This window comes from Dendrobates tinctorius, unplaced genomic scaffold (genome assembly GCF_039654945.1).
Source record: "Dendrobates tinctorius isolate UK_male_01 unplaced genomic scaffold, ASM3965494v1 ptg000024l, whole genome shotgun sequence".
Lineage (NCBI taxonomy): Eukaryota > Metazoa > Chordata > Amphibia > Anura > Dendrobatidae > Dendrobates > Dendrobates tinctorius.
The window spans coordinates 5,243,334-5,259,794 of record NW_027361692.1 but is presented as its reverse complement, the minus strand read 5'-3'; the positions used below and the strand labels follow the sequence as shown (position 1 = coordinate 5,259,794).

Sequence of the window (16,461 nt, the reverse complement as noted above, 5' to 3'; positions counted from 1 at the left end):
TGGCCACCCAGCGGATTTCTACACATATACATAACTTAATATGAAAGCAGTGTGGGGCCTATTTTTTTAGGCTTAGAAACAGTGCTCACTGCATACAAGACAGGTAGTGGCTGTTGGGTTTGCTCCAATTGCTGCAGTGTAACCTTTTAGGGTATATGCAGACAATCCGGAAGCGGCAGCGCTTTGGACACAGCGCATGTTCACTGCGTCCAAAGAGCTGCCACATATTGAACGCAGGTGACTCCACATGTGTTCACTGAGCCATTCACAGTGTCCAATACATTCTGTGGGTGAAAATTCTCTGCTGTGGTCTGGAAAAACCAGGCCACATGTCGATCTCCGTGAGTTTCTTGAAATCCCATCCACTATGCTGTTACATCCGGCGGATGCGGCTTGGACGCTGCACAAGTACCCAGCACCCAACCCGCAACGTTTACACCCACCCTTGGATGCCTCGCTCAGACACATTAAATAATTTAGTGATTAAAGGGGTACAGTAGTGTTGTTGCATCAGCAGCGTTGGTACATCTTTGAAGACCTAATTTTACAGTAGACTGCAATACTAATCCACTGCGGCATATTGTACAAGCGATCAAACAGTTTGGGCCATTTTAGAATTTTGACTAGAAAATGACAAACCCCTTTAATAATTTACCAAAAAAAGAGCATTTATATTTATATAACTGAACATGAGGTTCTTCGTTTAACATTCTGATCAGACTGCATGACGCCAATGCCACATCACGACAAACCTCGTAGTGGGTCCTACCGCCCTAACGGAGCGGAGCAGTGCGCCGACCACCGCCACAGCGGCCATGCATCCGTGGGGGCGATGGGGACTCCTTTTATTTGGTGTTGGTGCTGTGTGGTGGCCATTGTTGCTGTGGTTTTGTGCTGGTGGAGCGGCATGGTTTGGAGATACCAGGCCATCTGCTCTGATGGTTCATTGCTACTGTGGCAGTGGCACAGTTCCGCTCCGTTAACGCAGTAGGACCCACTACGAGGTTTGTCGTGATGTGGAATTAGCTTCATACAGTCTGATCTGAATGGTAAACTAAAAAAACTCATGTTCAGTTATATAATTTTGCCTAGTGGCAATTCACCGTGTAGTTATATAAATGTAATGAACAGCCCAACTTGTGAATAAGATGACGACATCCCTCACCCCACACACTCTGGTCTTTGAGCAGGAAAAAAAATGAAACACTGAATAGTAATGCAAAACTGCTTTAATGGAAGCAGCTTGTACAGTACATTTTAATAAATATTGTTCCCATCATTGAATAAGGTCATTATGACAAGGAAAGAACAATCCCTGATGCATCACATAGAACTGGACAGATTTGGAAATGATAGAAGTTGGAATTAATTCTGCTTTTTAGGAAATGAAGCCTTGAAAATCTCAAACACCGCATAAGCAGATCCTGGAGAGAAAGGGAAAAAGAAAATACCAGTCAGTAATCTATGGCAGTCCAGCCAGAACAACTTCTATATCTTTTTTAAGTTACCCAGAAACCAGCACCACTCCTTGCCTGGAGGATAACTGATGTACAAAGCAGGACATTACATGTATTGATGAGCGACTGTGCTCTGATGAGGTGTTATCAGACCGTGCTCATGTGCTAATCGAGTGTCTTTGACATGCTCCAAAAATATGTTCAAGTCCCCGCAGCTGCATGTCTCGCGGCGGTTAGGCAATCCCTCCATGTGTTGCGGCTGTCAAACAGCTAGGAGACATGCAGCTGCAGGCACTCAATATTATTCGAGCACGCCAAAGACGCTGTTAGCACCCAAGCATGCTCTGACAGCACCTTATCCGAGAACGTTCGCTCATCACTAATTATATGTTGTTCATTATGCAAGACTGAATGGGCTTATTTTTCATTTCTGCCTTGTGATCTTGGGTATGGGGATTATATGATTTTACAGATTTAACATGGGGTTTCCAGGACTTTACATTGATTGGTTATCCTCAGAATAGATCATCACTATCAGATTAGTGTGGGTGCAACATCCAGCACACCCACTGATCATTTGTTCCTAGAAGTGATCAGTAGCAGAGCAGAAAAGCACAGCTCCATCAACTATATAGTGGCTGCAGAGGGGTACTTCAGATTTGCCCTTATCCACCTGAATAGCAACACTTCTGTAGTATCCAGGGCTGTGGAGTCGGTAAGCCAAACCTCCGACTCCTCAGTTTTCAAGACACTGACTCCAACGACGAATGACTCCGACTACACAGCCCTGGCAGTGTCAGTCTGTGGCCACCATACCGTTAACAGAGGTGAACCCCCCACACTGACTGACATTACATGAAATCTGGAAGTGTTTGTAATATCTAACTCAGCTCTGCTGTATTTCCACACAATAGCTGCAGGGATCAGTGAGGAGTGAAGTGCATGTTCTTTTCTCCACTGTGTTGCTACCCACTTATGATTGATAAACTCATGAAGTGGGGGGGGGGGGGGGGGGAACACCCCCCCCCCCCCCCAAAGACAAATCTCTGGAAATGACCAGTTGACCTTTATATAAAGTATAACCTGAAGACTACAAGCTAATATTACCTCAACATGGAGGATAAATTAAAAGAAGAAAACTATGTTTTACCAAGCTCTGCAGCCATTATTCCGCGATGTTGCCAGTTTAACTGGTGAAAGGTTCTCTTTAATTGAATGGGGGCAGTTCTAGTCATCTAATCACAATGGCATATGCTGGATGATACACAGAGGGCTCTGAACTGGCGTCAAGTTAACCTTTTTTAAGCACTCTGGAACTACTCACTAGCTTTTTGTGGCGCAGCGACACCCCTATCCTCTCTAAGCAATGTCCAGTTGTCATGCTAGGGGCAAGAAGTTGCTAAATGGCTTTTTAAATCTACGTATATTAAAATTAAAAAAAAAAAAAAGTACTGTCATCAGAAAATTACCTTTTTATAGTCATTTTTAGGGTGACGTATCTTACCTAAAGTGTGAAGCCCATCAATAATAATGGTTTATATGCGTTTAACATTGGGTTTATTAGGCTGTGTGCCCACGTTGAGTTTTTTTAAGCGTTTTTCGCAGTGTTTGTGCCGGCTCAGACGCTGCAGAAACGCTTAAAAGAAGCTTCAAATAAATTTGCATGCGTTTTTTGGCTTTTTGTGCCAATGCATGCGTTTTTAACCGCTGAGGAATCGGTAAGCGGCTAAAAACGCAGCATGCTCATTAATTTCCGCATAGCTGAGCGTTTTCAGCCTTCCCCAATGTTCCCAGAAAACACGCGTCAAAAAACGCATCAAAAACGTGCGTCTTTTTTGCAAAAAACGCGCAAGAAACTCGCAGAAAAAAGACGCGCGTTTTCTGGGAAGGGGATCAGTTTCCTGGGCACATAGCCTTAGTCAATATTACTATATAGAAAATATATATTAATTATGCTAGTGGATAGAGAATACATACATACTCTATCCACTAGCATAATATATATTTACGATAGTGATATTGACTGTCAAACCGTTAGGTTTGACAGGTTAGACACATACTTACGGTTTTATTCAGCAGACACATTGACATAGGTGGCAACTCATTGACAGGAATAATGAATCGCTGAACCCAAGCTATTAGCTGTACAAAGAGGTGTTACCTGTTATTGCAATCCTGGCTGTAACGATGAGACTGCTGAAAAGTCTACTATACAAAACAGGAAGTAAAAGTCTAACAAAAGGCTTAGTGGCCAGTGTGAAAAATTGCAAAATTTAAGTTTTTTTCTCAAATATGAATAACGATGTGCGTTTTCGGTTCATCTATCTGGATCTAAGTTCCGGAGCCTGCCCCATGCATGTCTGTCACATGTTGAGAAGGATCTAAGATTGGTCACACAGGTTACACAATAATGTAACTTACCAACGATTGTGAGCCCCATGGTCAGCCTGTACAACAAGAGATCACTAGTCCCTGCCTTAAGATGGACTGGAAGGCCATTATCCTCCTGCAAGAGAAATCACTGAGTCTGTAATTGGCTATATTTGTGACTGACAGCACAAAGAAAAATACAATGTGAAGTCTAAATATATGTTAACGCACCTCCCAGCACCCCCAGTAAGTCTATACAATGGGAAAGCAGATGGATCCTCATAAGCAGCACACAGCATTGGTCAACCAAACGTCAAGACTATGGGGCATAGCCACTATTTTGACAATCCTTTAATTAAAACCAAGGATACTTAAAAAGGTTCTCTTCCACCTCCTTCCAGGCTCTGGGTTCTGATAATTACCAACCCTGCACAGATTTTCCTCTCTAGGTTTGGAAATGAGTCATCCAAATCCATGAAGAGGGGAAGATCGGACAGAAAGTCACTGGGAAAAAAAACAATTCTAGTATAGAGACGCATTGAATCATGGAATCGGCATTTGAAACACTGTCATTACCTGGAATAGCTTTTGCTTTTCTGCAACCTTGTTGGGGAGTGACCTCCGGCTGGAGCTGCTGATGGTCCGCTGAGAAATCTGACGGAGGGACTGAAACAGTGACTTCATTATAAGCAAATATATTGAAAGGCTTGTCCATTTTTAAATAATTACCTATAAACGTGAAGGGAATATAAATGTGCTGTCTCTACTACTCGAATTATTCCCAAAGGCGCTCTTCACTTATCCCTGGCTCCAGCCGCCCTAGTTCTGGCCCGGTGCCTACACAGGAGAGGGTTTCTCCATGTTCACACATCAGTATAAATGAGTGAAGGGAATGGCTTATTTCAATATGATGCGGAGACGAGAGAGGTCTGGCCTAGCCAACAGGCCCCCCCCTTAATACTGAGTAAAAGAGAAGGGCAATAGGGTCTTATCCTGTTAAAAAGGATAAAACAAAGGTTGTGATCACACATTTGAATATAATCCCATCTGCAGCAGGTTCACGGGACGAAAACGGTACCACGAAATAAAGAGCAGCACATTATCTGGATTTAGTACTATCCACCATTTCTACCAGGTCCCCTTCACACGCATACCGATGACGTGTGGACACAGGAAACGCTCTCCTGTGAGACACAGGCCCAGAAGTGGAGCAGTCAGAACCGCAATGAGCGCACGCTATACCTCATAGTGTCCCCTGATGGCCAGTGATCCATCTCTCACATGGTTCTCCATACTCCACAAATGAGGACGCCGCCCCGGACAGTATTCACATCATCCCGTTGTGATCATAGGCGATGCCTGAGAAGCAGGGAGCTCGCTGGTAATACGTCTACCAAGCTTTAATTTTGATGTTGAAATAGGGACCACGCACAAATATGGCAAGAAAGATGAAATGGGAAGCGAAGGGCGGGATGGTGCTCTCCTTCATGGGTGGTGACAGGCACAACCCCCTCCAGAGAATGGAGGAACGAGCAGTTACGGCTCTGAGTGCAGGGTGATCGTCGGTAAAATAATGGATACAGGAACGGGAGATACAGGGAAAGGGAGAAGAGCTGCACTGAAAAGTGGTGATGCCATTTCTTAGGTATGCCCAGCGCAGGCGTGGCGTCCTGTGCCAAGGACGGTGATCGGTGAGGAGATCAGCGCTCACACTGCAGACACATGGGATAAAGGCATTATAGGAGGCATTCTGACCGCACATCAGGCGGGAGAGGTTCCTACAGCAATGCCTAATGGTGGCCACACAGGCTGCAGTAAAGGCTCCTGACCCTCTATGGGAGCCAGGTGTAGCAGGACATGGGGGGCTGTCAGCTCTCCCCCACTGATCGCTGAGGTGAGAGCAGGGATGGAATGGAAGCAGCGGGGTCAGGAGGCGCAGGTACACGGACGGCTCCTGTGCACACTAGCATACACACTGCGGTCACCCTGTGTGGCCAGCGGCGCTCTCACCTGGAGGTGACGGAACATGGTGCCGCTTCTTCTCTCACTCTCCCCTGTGCGACTCCTGTAAATGGACAAGGACACCGGATAACCGGAAGAGGAATCAACCCGGAAACGGCGTCAGTGGGTCACGTGTAGGGCGGGGTTATAAGTAATAACTTGTGATTGGCCCTCCAGCTATTACGTAACAGTCCTCTCACAGTACGCGCCTATCAGCTGGCCTTACTGGAAGGAAAGGAGACCTAAGCCACGCCTCTAAATATTCAGACCACGCCCTCGTCACGTCTGCACGTTCTCACACTACTCTCCTATTGCCGGAAAGTGAGAGGTGTGCTGCAAACTAACAAACCGCTACTGCTTGGTGGGCAACACTGGGCTGTGACCGGCAGGAGACGGATCAGTGGTGTGCTGCCCTCCGAGCTTGTGAGAATTGTACGAATTAAAGGGGTCCTCTGTGGAAAGCTCTATGACCCCTCCTGGCGTAGGGAGCAGGTGATCACGTGACTGCTAGTTTCTGATTTGCATACTTGGCACGTGCAGACTAGCTGGCCTCACTGAATGCAGTGTATAGAGCGAGGCGGACAACGTCTAGTCGGGATGTGGCTGGCCGTATGGAAAGGTGGTCATGTGACCCTCAGCCGCGCGATACGTGAGGGCTTGTGCACCCTGTGGCCGGGTCATTTCCGCCTCACCTTCCAGGAGCTGTAACGTTTGTCTCTTCCCTGTGAGGGGCTGTTCTTCCAGGAGCATGGCCGTCTGTCGGGGCAGCGGTTTGGGGTACATGGACCTTCCGCGGTCCGGGGACACCGAGCAGCTGGCGCGTTATTCTGTAACTCCCTGACACATAGGTGAGGGCTGCGTGCTCCACATCTGGTGATGGCAGTGCGAGGCTTCAGCACAGCGGCCATTGCCCGCTCTGATCGCGCCCAATTCCACTTTTTGGGAGTTGAAATGTAGAAAACAGCAATTGTTTTTTTTTCCTCATTTAGGTCAATGACAATATCGTTATTCTGTGGATTGACCCGATAGCAAGATCCTACTGCCGCAGCGGTCAGGTTTTCCTGTTTTTGGCGCAGGGTGCGGTAGTTTTTATTGGTATGACGGTTTCATCATTGTATTTTTTGCCGGAGGGACCAAGAACCGGCTGCTCTGGGGTCCCAGGATTTTTACAGTATTGGAGACCAGTAGTGATGAGAGTAAATGCGCGGCTAAGGTGTTATCTGAGCATGCTCCGGTGCTAATCAAGTGTCTATGGCGTGCTCCAATTATATGTTCCAGTCCTGGCTGTTCTACAGCAGCAACACATGCAGCGATTGCCTGTTTGTTGTGACCAGCACTGGGGATCAGACGACCAGTTTTGCCAGTATTTCAGTACACTGTATAAATAATGATTTCCTACGACCCCCAGACAGGGCTTCACGGATCATTACTTGTAGGCTGCAATATTTCAAAGATGGTGGCAACAGTAGCTTTTACCAAGCTCCCAGCTGCCATGGCAACCAACAACCGCATCACTAATGGGGTCAAGGAACAAGCACCCCACCAGGATCACGCCACCTAAATCCCACTTGTCCAAGATAGGCAGTACAGCTAGCTCCTGTCCTTGTGGTTAGAAGGCAGATGTCAGCAGTACAACACAGCAGGCACCTGTGCTATCTGCTCACCCTTGGTCCCATTGATGACTATTACATTCTGCACACACAAGATGATAAGCTGATACAGTGAGATAATGGTCCAGGCTCTGTCATTTTGGGCAGCAGGTGGCAGCATTACTGAGCCACTATCAGTGTCCTACAGCTATGTACAGTTAGGTCCATATATATTTGGACAGAGACAACATTTTTCTAATTTTGGTTCTAGACATTACCACAATGAATTTTAAACAAAACAATTCAGATGCAGTTGAAGTTCAGACTTTCAGCTTTCATTTGAGGGTATTCACATTAAAATTGGATGAAGGGTTTAGGAGTTTCAGCTCCTTAACATGTGCCACCCTGTTTTTAAAGGGACCAAAAGTTATTGGACAGATTAAATAATTGTAAATAAAATGTTCATTTCTAGTACTTGGATGAAAACCCTTTGTTGGCAATGACTGCCTGAAGTCTTGAACTCATGGACATCACCAGACGCTGTTTCCTCCTTTTTGATGCTCTGCCAGGCCTTCACTGCGGTGGTTTTCAGTTGCTGTTTGTTTGTGGGCCTTTCTGTCTGAAGTTTAGCCTTTAACAAGGGAAATGCATGCTCTATTGGGTTGAGATCAGGTGACTGACTTGGCCATTCAAGACTATTCCACTTCTGTGCTTTAATAAACTCCTGGGTTGCTTTGGCTTTATGCTTTGGGTCATTGTCCATCTGTAGTATGAAACGACGGCCAATCAGTTTGGCTGCATTTGGCTGGATCTGAGCACACAGTATGGCTCTGAATACCTCAGAATTCATTCGGCTGCTTCTGTCCTGTGTCACATCATCAATAAACACTAGTGACCCAGTGCCACTGTCAGCCATGCATGCCCAAGCCATCACACTGCCTCCGCCGTGTTTTACAGATGTGGTATGCTTTGGATCATGAGCTGTACCACGCCTTCGTCATACTTTTCTCTTTCCATCATTCTGGTAGAGGTTGATCTTGGTTTCATCTGTCCAAAGAATGTTCTTCCAGAACTGTGCTGGCTTTTTTAGCTGTTTTTTAGCAAAGACCAGTCTAGCCTTTTGATTCTTGATGCTTATGAGTGGCTTGCACCATGCAGTGAACCCTCTGTATTTACTTTCATGCAGTCTTCTCTTTATGGTAGATTTGGATATTGATACGCCTACCTCCTGGAGAGTGTTGTTCACTTGGTTGGCTGTTGTGAAGGAGTTTCTCTTCACCATGAAGATTATTCTGTGATCATCCACCACTGTTGTCTTCCGTGGGCGCCCAGGTCTTTTTGCATTGATGAGTTCACCAGTGCTTTCTTTCTCAGGATGTACCAAACTGTAGATTTTGCCACTCCTAATGTTGTAGCAATTTCTCGGATGGGTTTTTTATGTTTTTGCAGCTTAAGTATGGCTTGTTTCACCTGCATGGAGAGCTCCTTTGACCGCATGTTTCCTTCACAGTAAAACCTTCCAAATGCAAGCACCACACCTCAAATCAACTCCAGGCCTTTTATCTGCTTAATTGAGAATGACATAACGAAGGGATTGCCCACACCTGTCCATGAAATAGCCTTGGAGTCAATTGTCCAATTACTTTTGGTCCCTTTAAAAACAGGATGGCACATGTTAAGGAGCTGAAACTCCTAAACCCTTCATCCAATTTTAATGTGAATACCCTCAAGTGAAAGCTGAAAGTCTGAACTTCAACTGCATCTGAATTGTTTTGTTTAAAATTCATTGTGGTAATGTCTAGAACCACAATTAGAAAAATGTTGTCTCTGTCCAAATATATATGGACCTAACTGTAAGTAACACATGTGCACTATCACATAGGCTAACAATGGTTCTTTTTTTTTTTACTCCCACAAAATTTAGACCGAAAATACATTCATGTGAATGCAGCCTTACAATGAGGAAGCGGCGCACACGCCAAGGCCCCCGCTGCATTCAGCACTACACTTGGCTGGTCTCGGCAGCCCCATAGGGAGTGGATTGTAGGTTGCACATGTGCTACTACTAGATTCTGCCGATCAGTGCGGCCCCTGCAGTCAGACCCCCACCGCTGTACAAGTTATCACCTATTATTCTCACTGGATGACCTCTGTAAGCCCTTATGTGAGCTTGTCTAACAGCAAAGGTCCTTGTACCAAGCTGGATTTTTTTTTAGTTCCTTCCAACTTTTGAAAACAGAAGTTGGCAATGTTCTACAACAAAAATAAACCACCCTCCGCTGCTCGCTCCCACACAGATGAGCGCTCCCCCTCTGCCAAGCTTCATTCACAAGTGGCCACTACTGGCACGATAGCCCAGCAAGGTGGGCACAGCAGTGGTCACAGGCATAAGGAGCACCTGCGCTGGATAACTGGGGTGGGTACAGTTTATTTTGCCGTTTTATGACTTTCCCTCCCATTTTTCTTTCATTCCAAGTCTGTCACAGCTGACACCTACTTACGATGCCATGGGCTCATCACCGTGCAAGTCTCACATGCACAACCCCTTTAAGTATGAAGACGACCTACTCACCTGTAATTGCAGATAACCTGACCAACCTGCTTATGGAACTAGCGAAGTAATGCACAGAGAATACACTGAAATCTCATTCCCATTAACGACGACACACACAAAAGTGTTCAGAATTTATTAACTGAGGCAGGGAGAATAACGAGGGTAACAGCACAGTATTTCCAGTGGAAGAGAGTACCCAATCTGTGAGCCAGCAGAGAGCGAAGCCCTACCGGTGCTTTATTAATCAGGTAAGCAGAGCCCACGATAATCAACTCCTCAGTCGAGGTAGTGCGGCTGCATGCCACTTCATCGTTACAAAAACACGACTTGTCACACTTGTCATGTATGAATAGAAGCTCGTCTCCCTCTCCCCATGGAGGTGACTAGAAACACACTCATTAATACCAAGAGGGTGAAATCACCTAACACAATGGAGAACACGTCCCAAAAGTGGGTTAACAAATAAGTAGCCGCCCCTTTAATTCATCTTATCACGGGGGGTAGGCAATGGTTTTTTAAGTGTTGTGGCAAACCCACAGTTGCACAAAAATTGTGCAACATTTTGCATTTTTGTTTTTTTGTTAAACCAAGGCCTTTTTGTGTGTGGCACGTCATGGTCTGAAAGACTAATGGTGGGAATTTTGGTTTTCAGCACACACAGAACATGGCCCTTAATACATTTGGTGCATCTTACCTCAAAAGGCTTTTGGTGAAGACTGGTGTATGAAAGCCATGATGAATGTCAAGAGAGATGAACAAAACTGCTCGTCACTAGAGTTTGCCTAGGGTGGTCAGGTATCATGGGTGCTGGAGTGACGTGTTCCAAGTCCCCGCAGCCGTTAGCCACAAAACATGTAGAGAACTCCTGAAAACACGGGCAATCCAAGTAAAGTTTTATGGCTGGCTATCCAATGGCGGTAACATGGGGCCACGGCGACTCGAACATCCTTGACAAACTCAAGTAACGAGCACTTGTTCTCATCACTTAATGTCACCCTTTGTATATAATCAATGTTGCCTCAGATATTTCCTTAAAGTGATCAACATAAGCTTGGGGACTTGCCATCTCACCCCCCTTCATCAAGGGTTTGAGTCGAGTGCCAGAGCCTGGTCAATGCTTGCATCAGCTGTTGACCGCCATCAGCAGCACTTTTCCTTTTTTTCGCCCCTGCTCCAAGATATTCAAAGGGATTGTTCCATTCACTGCAATATTTCACAGATGATAATGGGTCGCCCCGTCCCAGGGCTGTGGGGTACTCGGTACCAGGCCGGTGTCAGTGGGATGTGTCACGGCAGCTGTGACCCGGTCCGTGGCCCTGGGCGCCCAAATCAATGGTGGTTTGTGATATAGTTTCTGTGATAGTTCGTGACGCCACCTGTGGTGTTTGGCAAGCAAGATGTTAAGCCAACACTGCGTGCAGATCCTCTGGGGCTGATGGTGTGTTGCTGCATAGATGGTGTAACTCCCCACAGGTGAAGCTGTAACCCCAGGGCAGTGTATAGACGCAGTTAGTGTAAAGGATGATACCCAGACGTAGCGGTGCTGACGGTGTTGGCGCACAATGACTGGAAGACACCAGGGCTTGTAGTTCCAAAGCTTTACTCACAGTTCATGGTACACACTGGTGCCGGCCTCCGTGCCGTGTCCTCCGGGGCAGAGACTCAATCAACCTCCCGGGCAAGTCAGGGTTCTCCTCTCCAACACTCCGCCAACATGCACCTTTCCTGAACGACTCCTCTATTGCGCCTTTTAGTGTGAAGAGCTCCAGTACCGTGGTACTCTGAAGTTCCTCCTGTCAGATGTTCCTAACAACTCTACTTGCATGACAGACAGCTGTAGCCTGTTCGGGGACTCTCTTCTCTCGAGTCCCGGCTTTCTATTCGGTTGCTGTTGTGCCCCAAGTCTTGGATGGGAGTAGTGCATTTACAGCCAACTACTCCACCGGTGTCTGCTGCAGAACCATAAGTGTCCATACAACCTCGGGGACCGGGCCCCAGCCTAGCGCTGAGAACCTATATGCAGGGTTCCTCTTCCAACCCACAACTCCTCTCTGTTCTCCTACTCCTTCGTTCCGCGCTGTTCCTTCTCTCTCTTATGGAAGCTTAGGTTGCAGTTCTATGTCTCTCTCCTTCTGTTCCTTTCCCGTGCCAGCTGGCTCAGGTCACTGAGGCAGCTGCAGCACTCCTTCCTCCATCCCTTCCTCCAGGGATCCGTCCTCAGACTCTCCTGACTGACTGACCTCCAGACTGAACTCCTAATTCTTAACTTTCCCACTCTTTTATATCTCTAACTCCACCCACCTCCCAGCACATCTCGTGTTACGAAGCAAGGACCCACAAAAGGTGCTCTGCTACTCTCTAAGCATGGAGCCGCAATGTGGTCAGTGCTGAACTATCCTGTGTGAGGGATGCAGGTGTTGGAGTGCGGAAAGGAGTTCCCAACTTACCTAGTTGGTGGGGCACTACACCTTAGGAGAAGGTGCAGTACCTCTGTGGCGACTGAGCCTCAGGGGCGCCATAATAACGCATGCCCACATTCAGCTAAGGTGAGACTATAGAGACCAAGCCATGGCGTGATAAAAAAAAAAACTTCTACAATAAAAGGAGTGACAAAATAATGCTACCCATTTCAGGATACATATCCACAGTCTGCATAGCTTTACTACACCCTCCCCATACACATGTAATCTACCGCTAAAAAAGCAAGAGATCAGTAGATGTCAAGCACAATCCTGCCTCTCTCTGCTATACATTAAGTCCATGGCGTTGAATGGTGGCAAAGCTCATCCAAGAATCTGTAACAACTTGTAACCTGCACACCCGAGACATTGGTTTTGGGGAAAGGATTCTTTAGGGGTCATGCATGTCGGCTTACGGAGACACACGGTTCCCTGAAAAATGCCCACATGGAAAATTGCCAATTGCAGCATCACTAAGTTTAAGATCTATGATTTTTGAGGTGCAAGATGAGGATGTTCACATATGTGATCAACTTGTGATTTACAGTTGACCTAGTGCAAAACTGCAAAAATGATGATTTGTGGTTTGTAAGCAGTCTGTCATCAGCAATAGATAGATATAGTCTGCTCTCATCTCTCACTGATTCTACCTTACTCCTCCCACCAACCCAAAACAGCAGCACATGCAGAACCAGCAACAGTGTGATCCAGAGGAGTTATCACTGCTATCAGTACTCACAAAAGTATCACTGTATTATCTGTGGAGTTACATGGGACTGCAGGTCACATCTAATACATTGTCATCTCAGTGGGAGCCCACCAAAAGCAGGGTGCTGCTGGCAGAGATAGTTGGTCCTGGAAGCCCAGAAGGCACAGCAGAAAGGTGAAATTCTGCCACTTGGCCCACCTTGTTTTCTTGCTGAGAATGTATGTTTTTGCAGTGGTGTAACTGGAGTCTAATGGACCCCAGTGCGAAATTTGGACCTGCCCCCCCACCACACGTTGGTCAGATGTATGGGCCCCTGAATTTTTCTAAATTCTATAAAGACTTATGAATTGCCCACTTCATTATGTAGTGAAATGTCCCCCATCCTGGTGTATATGCCCATCATCCTGGTATATAAGCCCCCTTCCTGGTATATATGTCCCCATCCTGGTGAATGTCTGCATCCTGGTATATAAGCCCCCTTCCTGGTATATATGTCCCCAATCCTAGTGTATGTGTCTCCGTTCTGCCCCTAATGCATAATTAAAAACAAAAACATTCTACTCTTTCCTCTGCTTCCACGGCGCCCAGTGTCTTTTGTAGCCACCGCACAGCCCGGCACCTGACATCAGTGTGCGCCATTGTCATGCGCCGCGCCCTGTGGCTGCACCTCTGACGTCAGCTCACAGCCACTGCATGTGTCGCAGTGCGGCATGTATCGCAGTGCAGGGACCAGACGGGTCTCTGCAACACGATGCATGTCATCTGGATTTCCATCTTCAGTGAGGACGGAGATCCAGCAGAAGCAGGCATCTGTACCCCCCTGCCTGGTCATAGCCTTGATCCCTTCGACCACAGTCTTTACAGCTGTTTTTTTCTGTTGGTGAACCAATAGTCTTACCAATGTGTGTTCCCCTCACCATGTATTGTGTGAGTGGTGTTCTGCCCGTGGGGATAGAGTGCGGGCGTTCAGTGGGATGAGCCCTGGTTCTTGCGGGCTCTCGAATGACAGCCAGGCTAGCAGACAAGAGCACCCACTGACCATCACAGGACCCAGAAGTGCCATAGCAGTGCCGCTCTCCCATTGATTCCAGTGGCAGTGAATTTGGCACCTGCACTTTTTTCCCTGTCCACTTATGACTACCAAGAGTAAGAGTGAACAGATCCTACGTAGCTATGTATCATACACATATACTGCAGGTGTAGGCAGGCATAGGATGAAAGAAAATGCAGGATGGATTTGAATAAGGGTCTCTAGGCCCATACACACCACACAGAGTGGAATGACAACTGGTAAGAACAGAATCTGTCCTCTTGGACTAGATATGAGTGAACCGAACTGGTATAACCCGGAGAACTAAACTGGGCCCAGAGTCCTTTGTTGAAATCCATTCTGCATTTTCTTTGCTGTCTGTGTTGTGCCGTTTTATATTTCAATGGAGCCCATGGAAGTCACCGGGCTTTCCTTGTTGGCATTATTTCACGTTACTTCCAGCGCTTCCCCACTCCCATTGTTTCCAATTGGCAATCCTGTCATTCCTTTTGGTACAACCCCAGTGAACAATGACTTTCCTGCTGTGCCAGCCAATTGTGTTTTGGTTAGTTAAAACATGCACTTTAATAGATCTATCCCCATATTTTTTAATTTCTGTTCAATAAAAGTGTATTTTGAGTTCATCTAAAGTATTCTAGCCAGAGGAACAACAAAGTGATGATTTACTTGGGGTTTGAATATCTTGCATTTCATACTATCAACGCAGTGGTGACTTGGAGATGCCGACTGCATCGCTCTTCAAAGTGCCATTCAATTCTCAAAACAAAAGATGACAACGTAGTTCAAGAACCAACAGAACATTATCATGACTCCTGCCCTCAAAAAGCAGAAGCAAATGTGCTGCAGAGCATCTCACCTAGAATTCTATATTATTCTCCTGCCATGGAGAGCATCTCACGTATACCAGCATACTATCCCCCATCCTGTAGAGCATCTCACCTATACATGTATACTATCCCCCATCCTGCAGAGCATCTCACCTATACATGTATACTATCCCCCATCCTGCAGAGCATCTCAGCTATACCTGTATACTATCCCCCGTCCTGCAGAGCATTTAACCTATAGATCTATGCTATTCTCTGTCCTGCAGAGTATCTCACCTATAGTATCCCCCGTCCTGCAGAGCATTTAACCTATAATTCTATACTATTTTCTGTCCTGTAGAGCATCTCTCCTATAATTCTATATTATTGTTCTGCCCTGCAGAGCATCTCACGTATACCTGCATACTATCCCCCTGTCATGGAGAGCATTTCACCTATATAGATCTATGCTATTCTCTGTCCTGCAGAGCATCTCGCCTATAACTCTCTACTGGTTTCCTGTGGGTATTCATGTCTGTGGGCCATTTTCTGTGGGGATTTTTCACATATCATATGAACATCCTCACCTTGCACCTCAAATATCATAGATCTGAAGCTTTGTGATGCTGCAATTGGCAATTTTCCGTGTCGGCAATGTTCCATGTGGGCATTTTTCTGTCACCAGACACAGCTGCATTCTGGGCATGTACATGAGCCACAGTAAAAAAAAAAAAAAAGGGCACGGTAACTTCTTTTGGTTGAGATGAAGGACAGCATTGAAATGTCACACGCCATTCCCACAATGAGCATTTGGTGCTTTTTTTTTTTTTGCTTTGTGTATTTTCATGCCCACAAAAGCACAGCGTACACTCCCTGACAGAAGTTATGTCGCTTATCCATGTAATGTAAATAAAAGCTTATAACCTGACGTTAAATTCATCCATTGGTTGTATAAATTATTCTTTTGAAAGCGGAAACCCTCCGAAATGTGGTTTAGGTTAAGAAAATAAATTGACATCAATGCAGAAATATTGATCATTTAATGGACACAGAATGGTCGAATTTTGGCAAGAGAAAAGTTTTGTCGGCCACAGAAAGTAATGTGATATTCAAACAAATAATTATCTTAAAATACAAATATATGTTGCATAACATTGGTGAATGAAGTTGTGGTGCTATTAGAGTCGTATGTAATATTTTGTGTGACTTCCACAAGCTTGAAGGACTGCATCCATGCGGTTCAACAATGATTCATACAATTAATGAAGTCATCAGGAATAGCAAAGAATGCAGTCTTACATGCCTCCCAGAGTTCATCTAGATTCTTTGTTTTTTTTGTCTTCCAAGCTTCCTCTTTCATCCTACCCCAAACATGCTCAATGATGTTCATGTCTGGTGACTGGGTGGGCCAGTCCTTGAGCACCTTGATCTTTTTTACCTGGAGGAACTTTGTTGTAGAGATGGA

The 16,461-nt window shown here is 46.0% G+C and overlaps 1 protein-coding gene across 1 annotated transcript; it reads right to left on the bottom strand.

Moving 5' to 3' along the window:
• Positions 1 to 1,211: 1,211 nt before the first annotated feature.
• On the bottom strand, positions 1,212 to 5,991 carry COX7A2 (cytochrome c oxidase subunit 7A2). The gene is made up of 4 exons (XM_073569319.1): positions 5,838 to 5,991; positions 4,404 to 4,493; positions 3,879 to 3,963; positions 1,212 to 1,424 (listed from the first exon to the last, which is right to left on the bottom strand). Exons 1-4 carry the CDS (start codon positions 5,853 to 5,855, stop codon positions 1,366 to 1,368), a joined length of 252 nt encoding a protein of 83 aa, XP_073425420.1. The 5' UTR covers positions 5,856 to 5,991; the 3' UTR covers positions 1,212 to 1,365.
• Positions 5,992 to 16,461: the final 10,470 nt, after the last annotated feature.

What these genes read in the sequence shown, in the direction of transcription:
- COX7A2 (XM_073569319.1), bottom strand. An exon ending in AAAAGCAAAAGCTATTCCAG is followed by an intron (nt 3,964 to 4,403) that starts GTAATGACAGTG and finishes TTTCTCTTGCAG; the next exon opens with GAGGATAATGGCCTTCCAGT. An exon ending in CATGGGGCTCACAATCGTTG is followed by an intron (nt 1,425 to 3,878) that starts GTAAGTTACATT and finishes CTTTCTCTCCAG; the next exon opens with GATCTGCTTATGCGGTGTTT.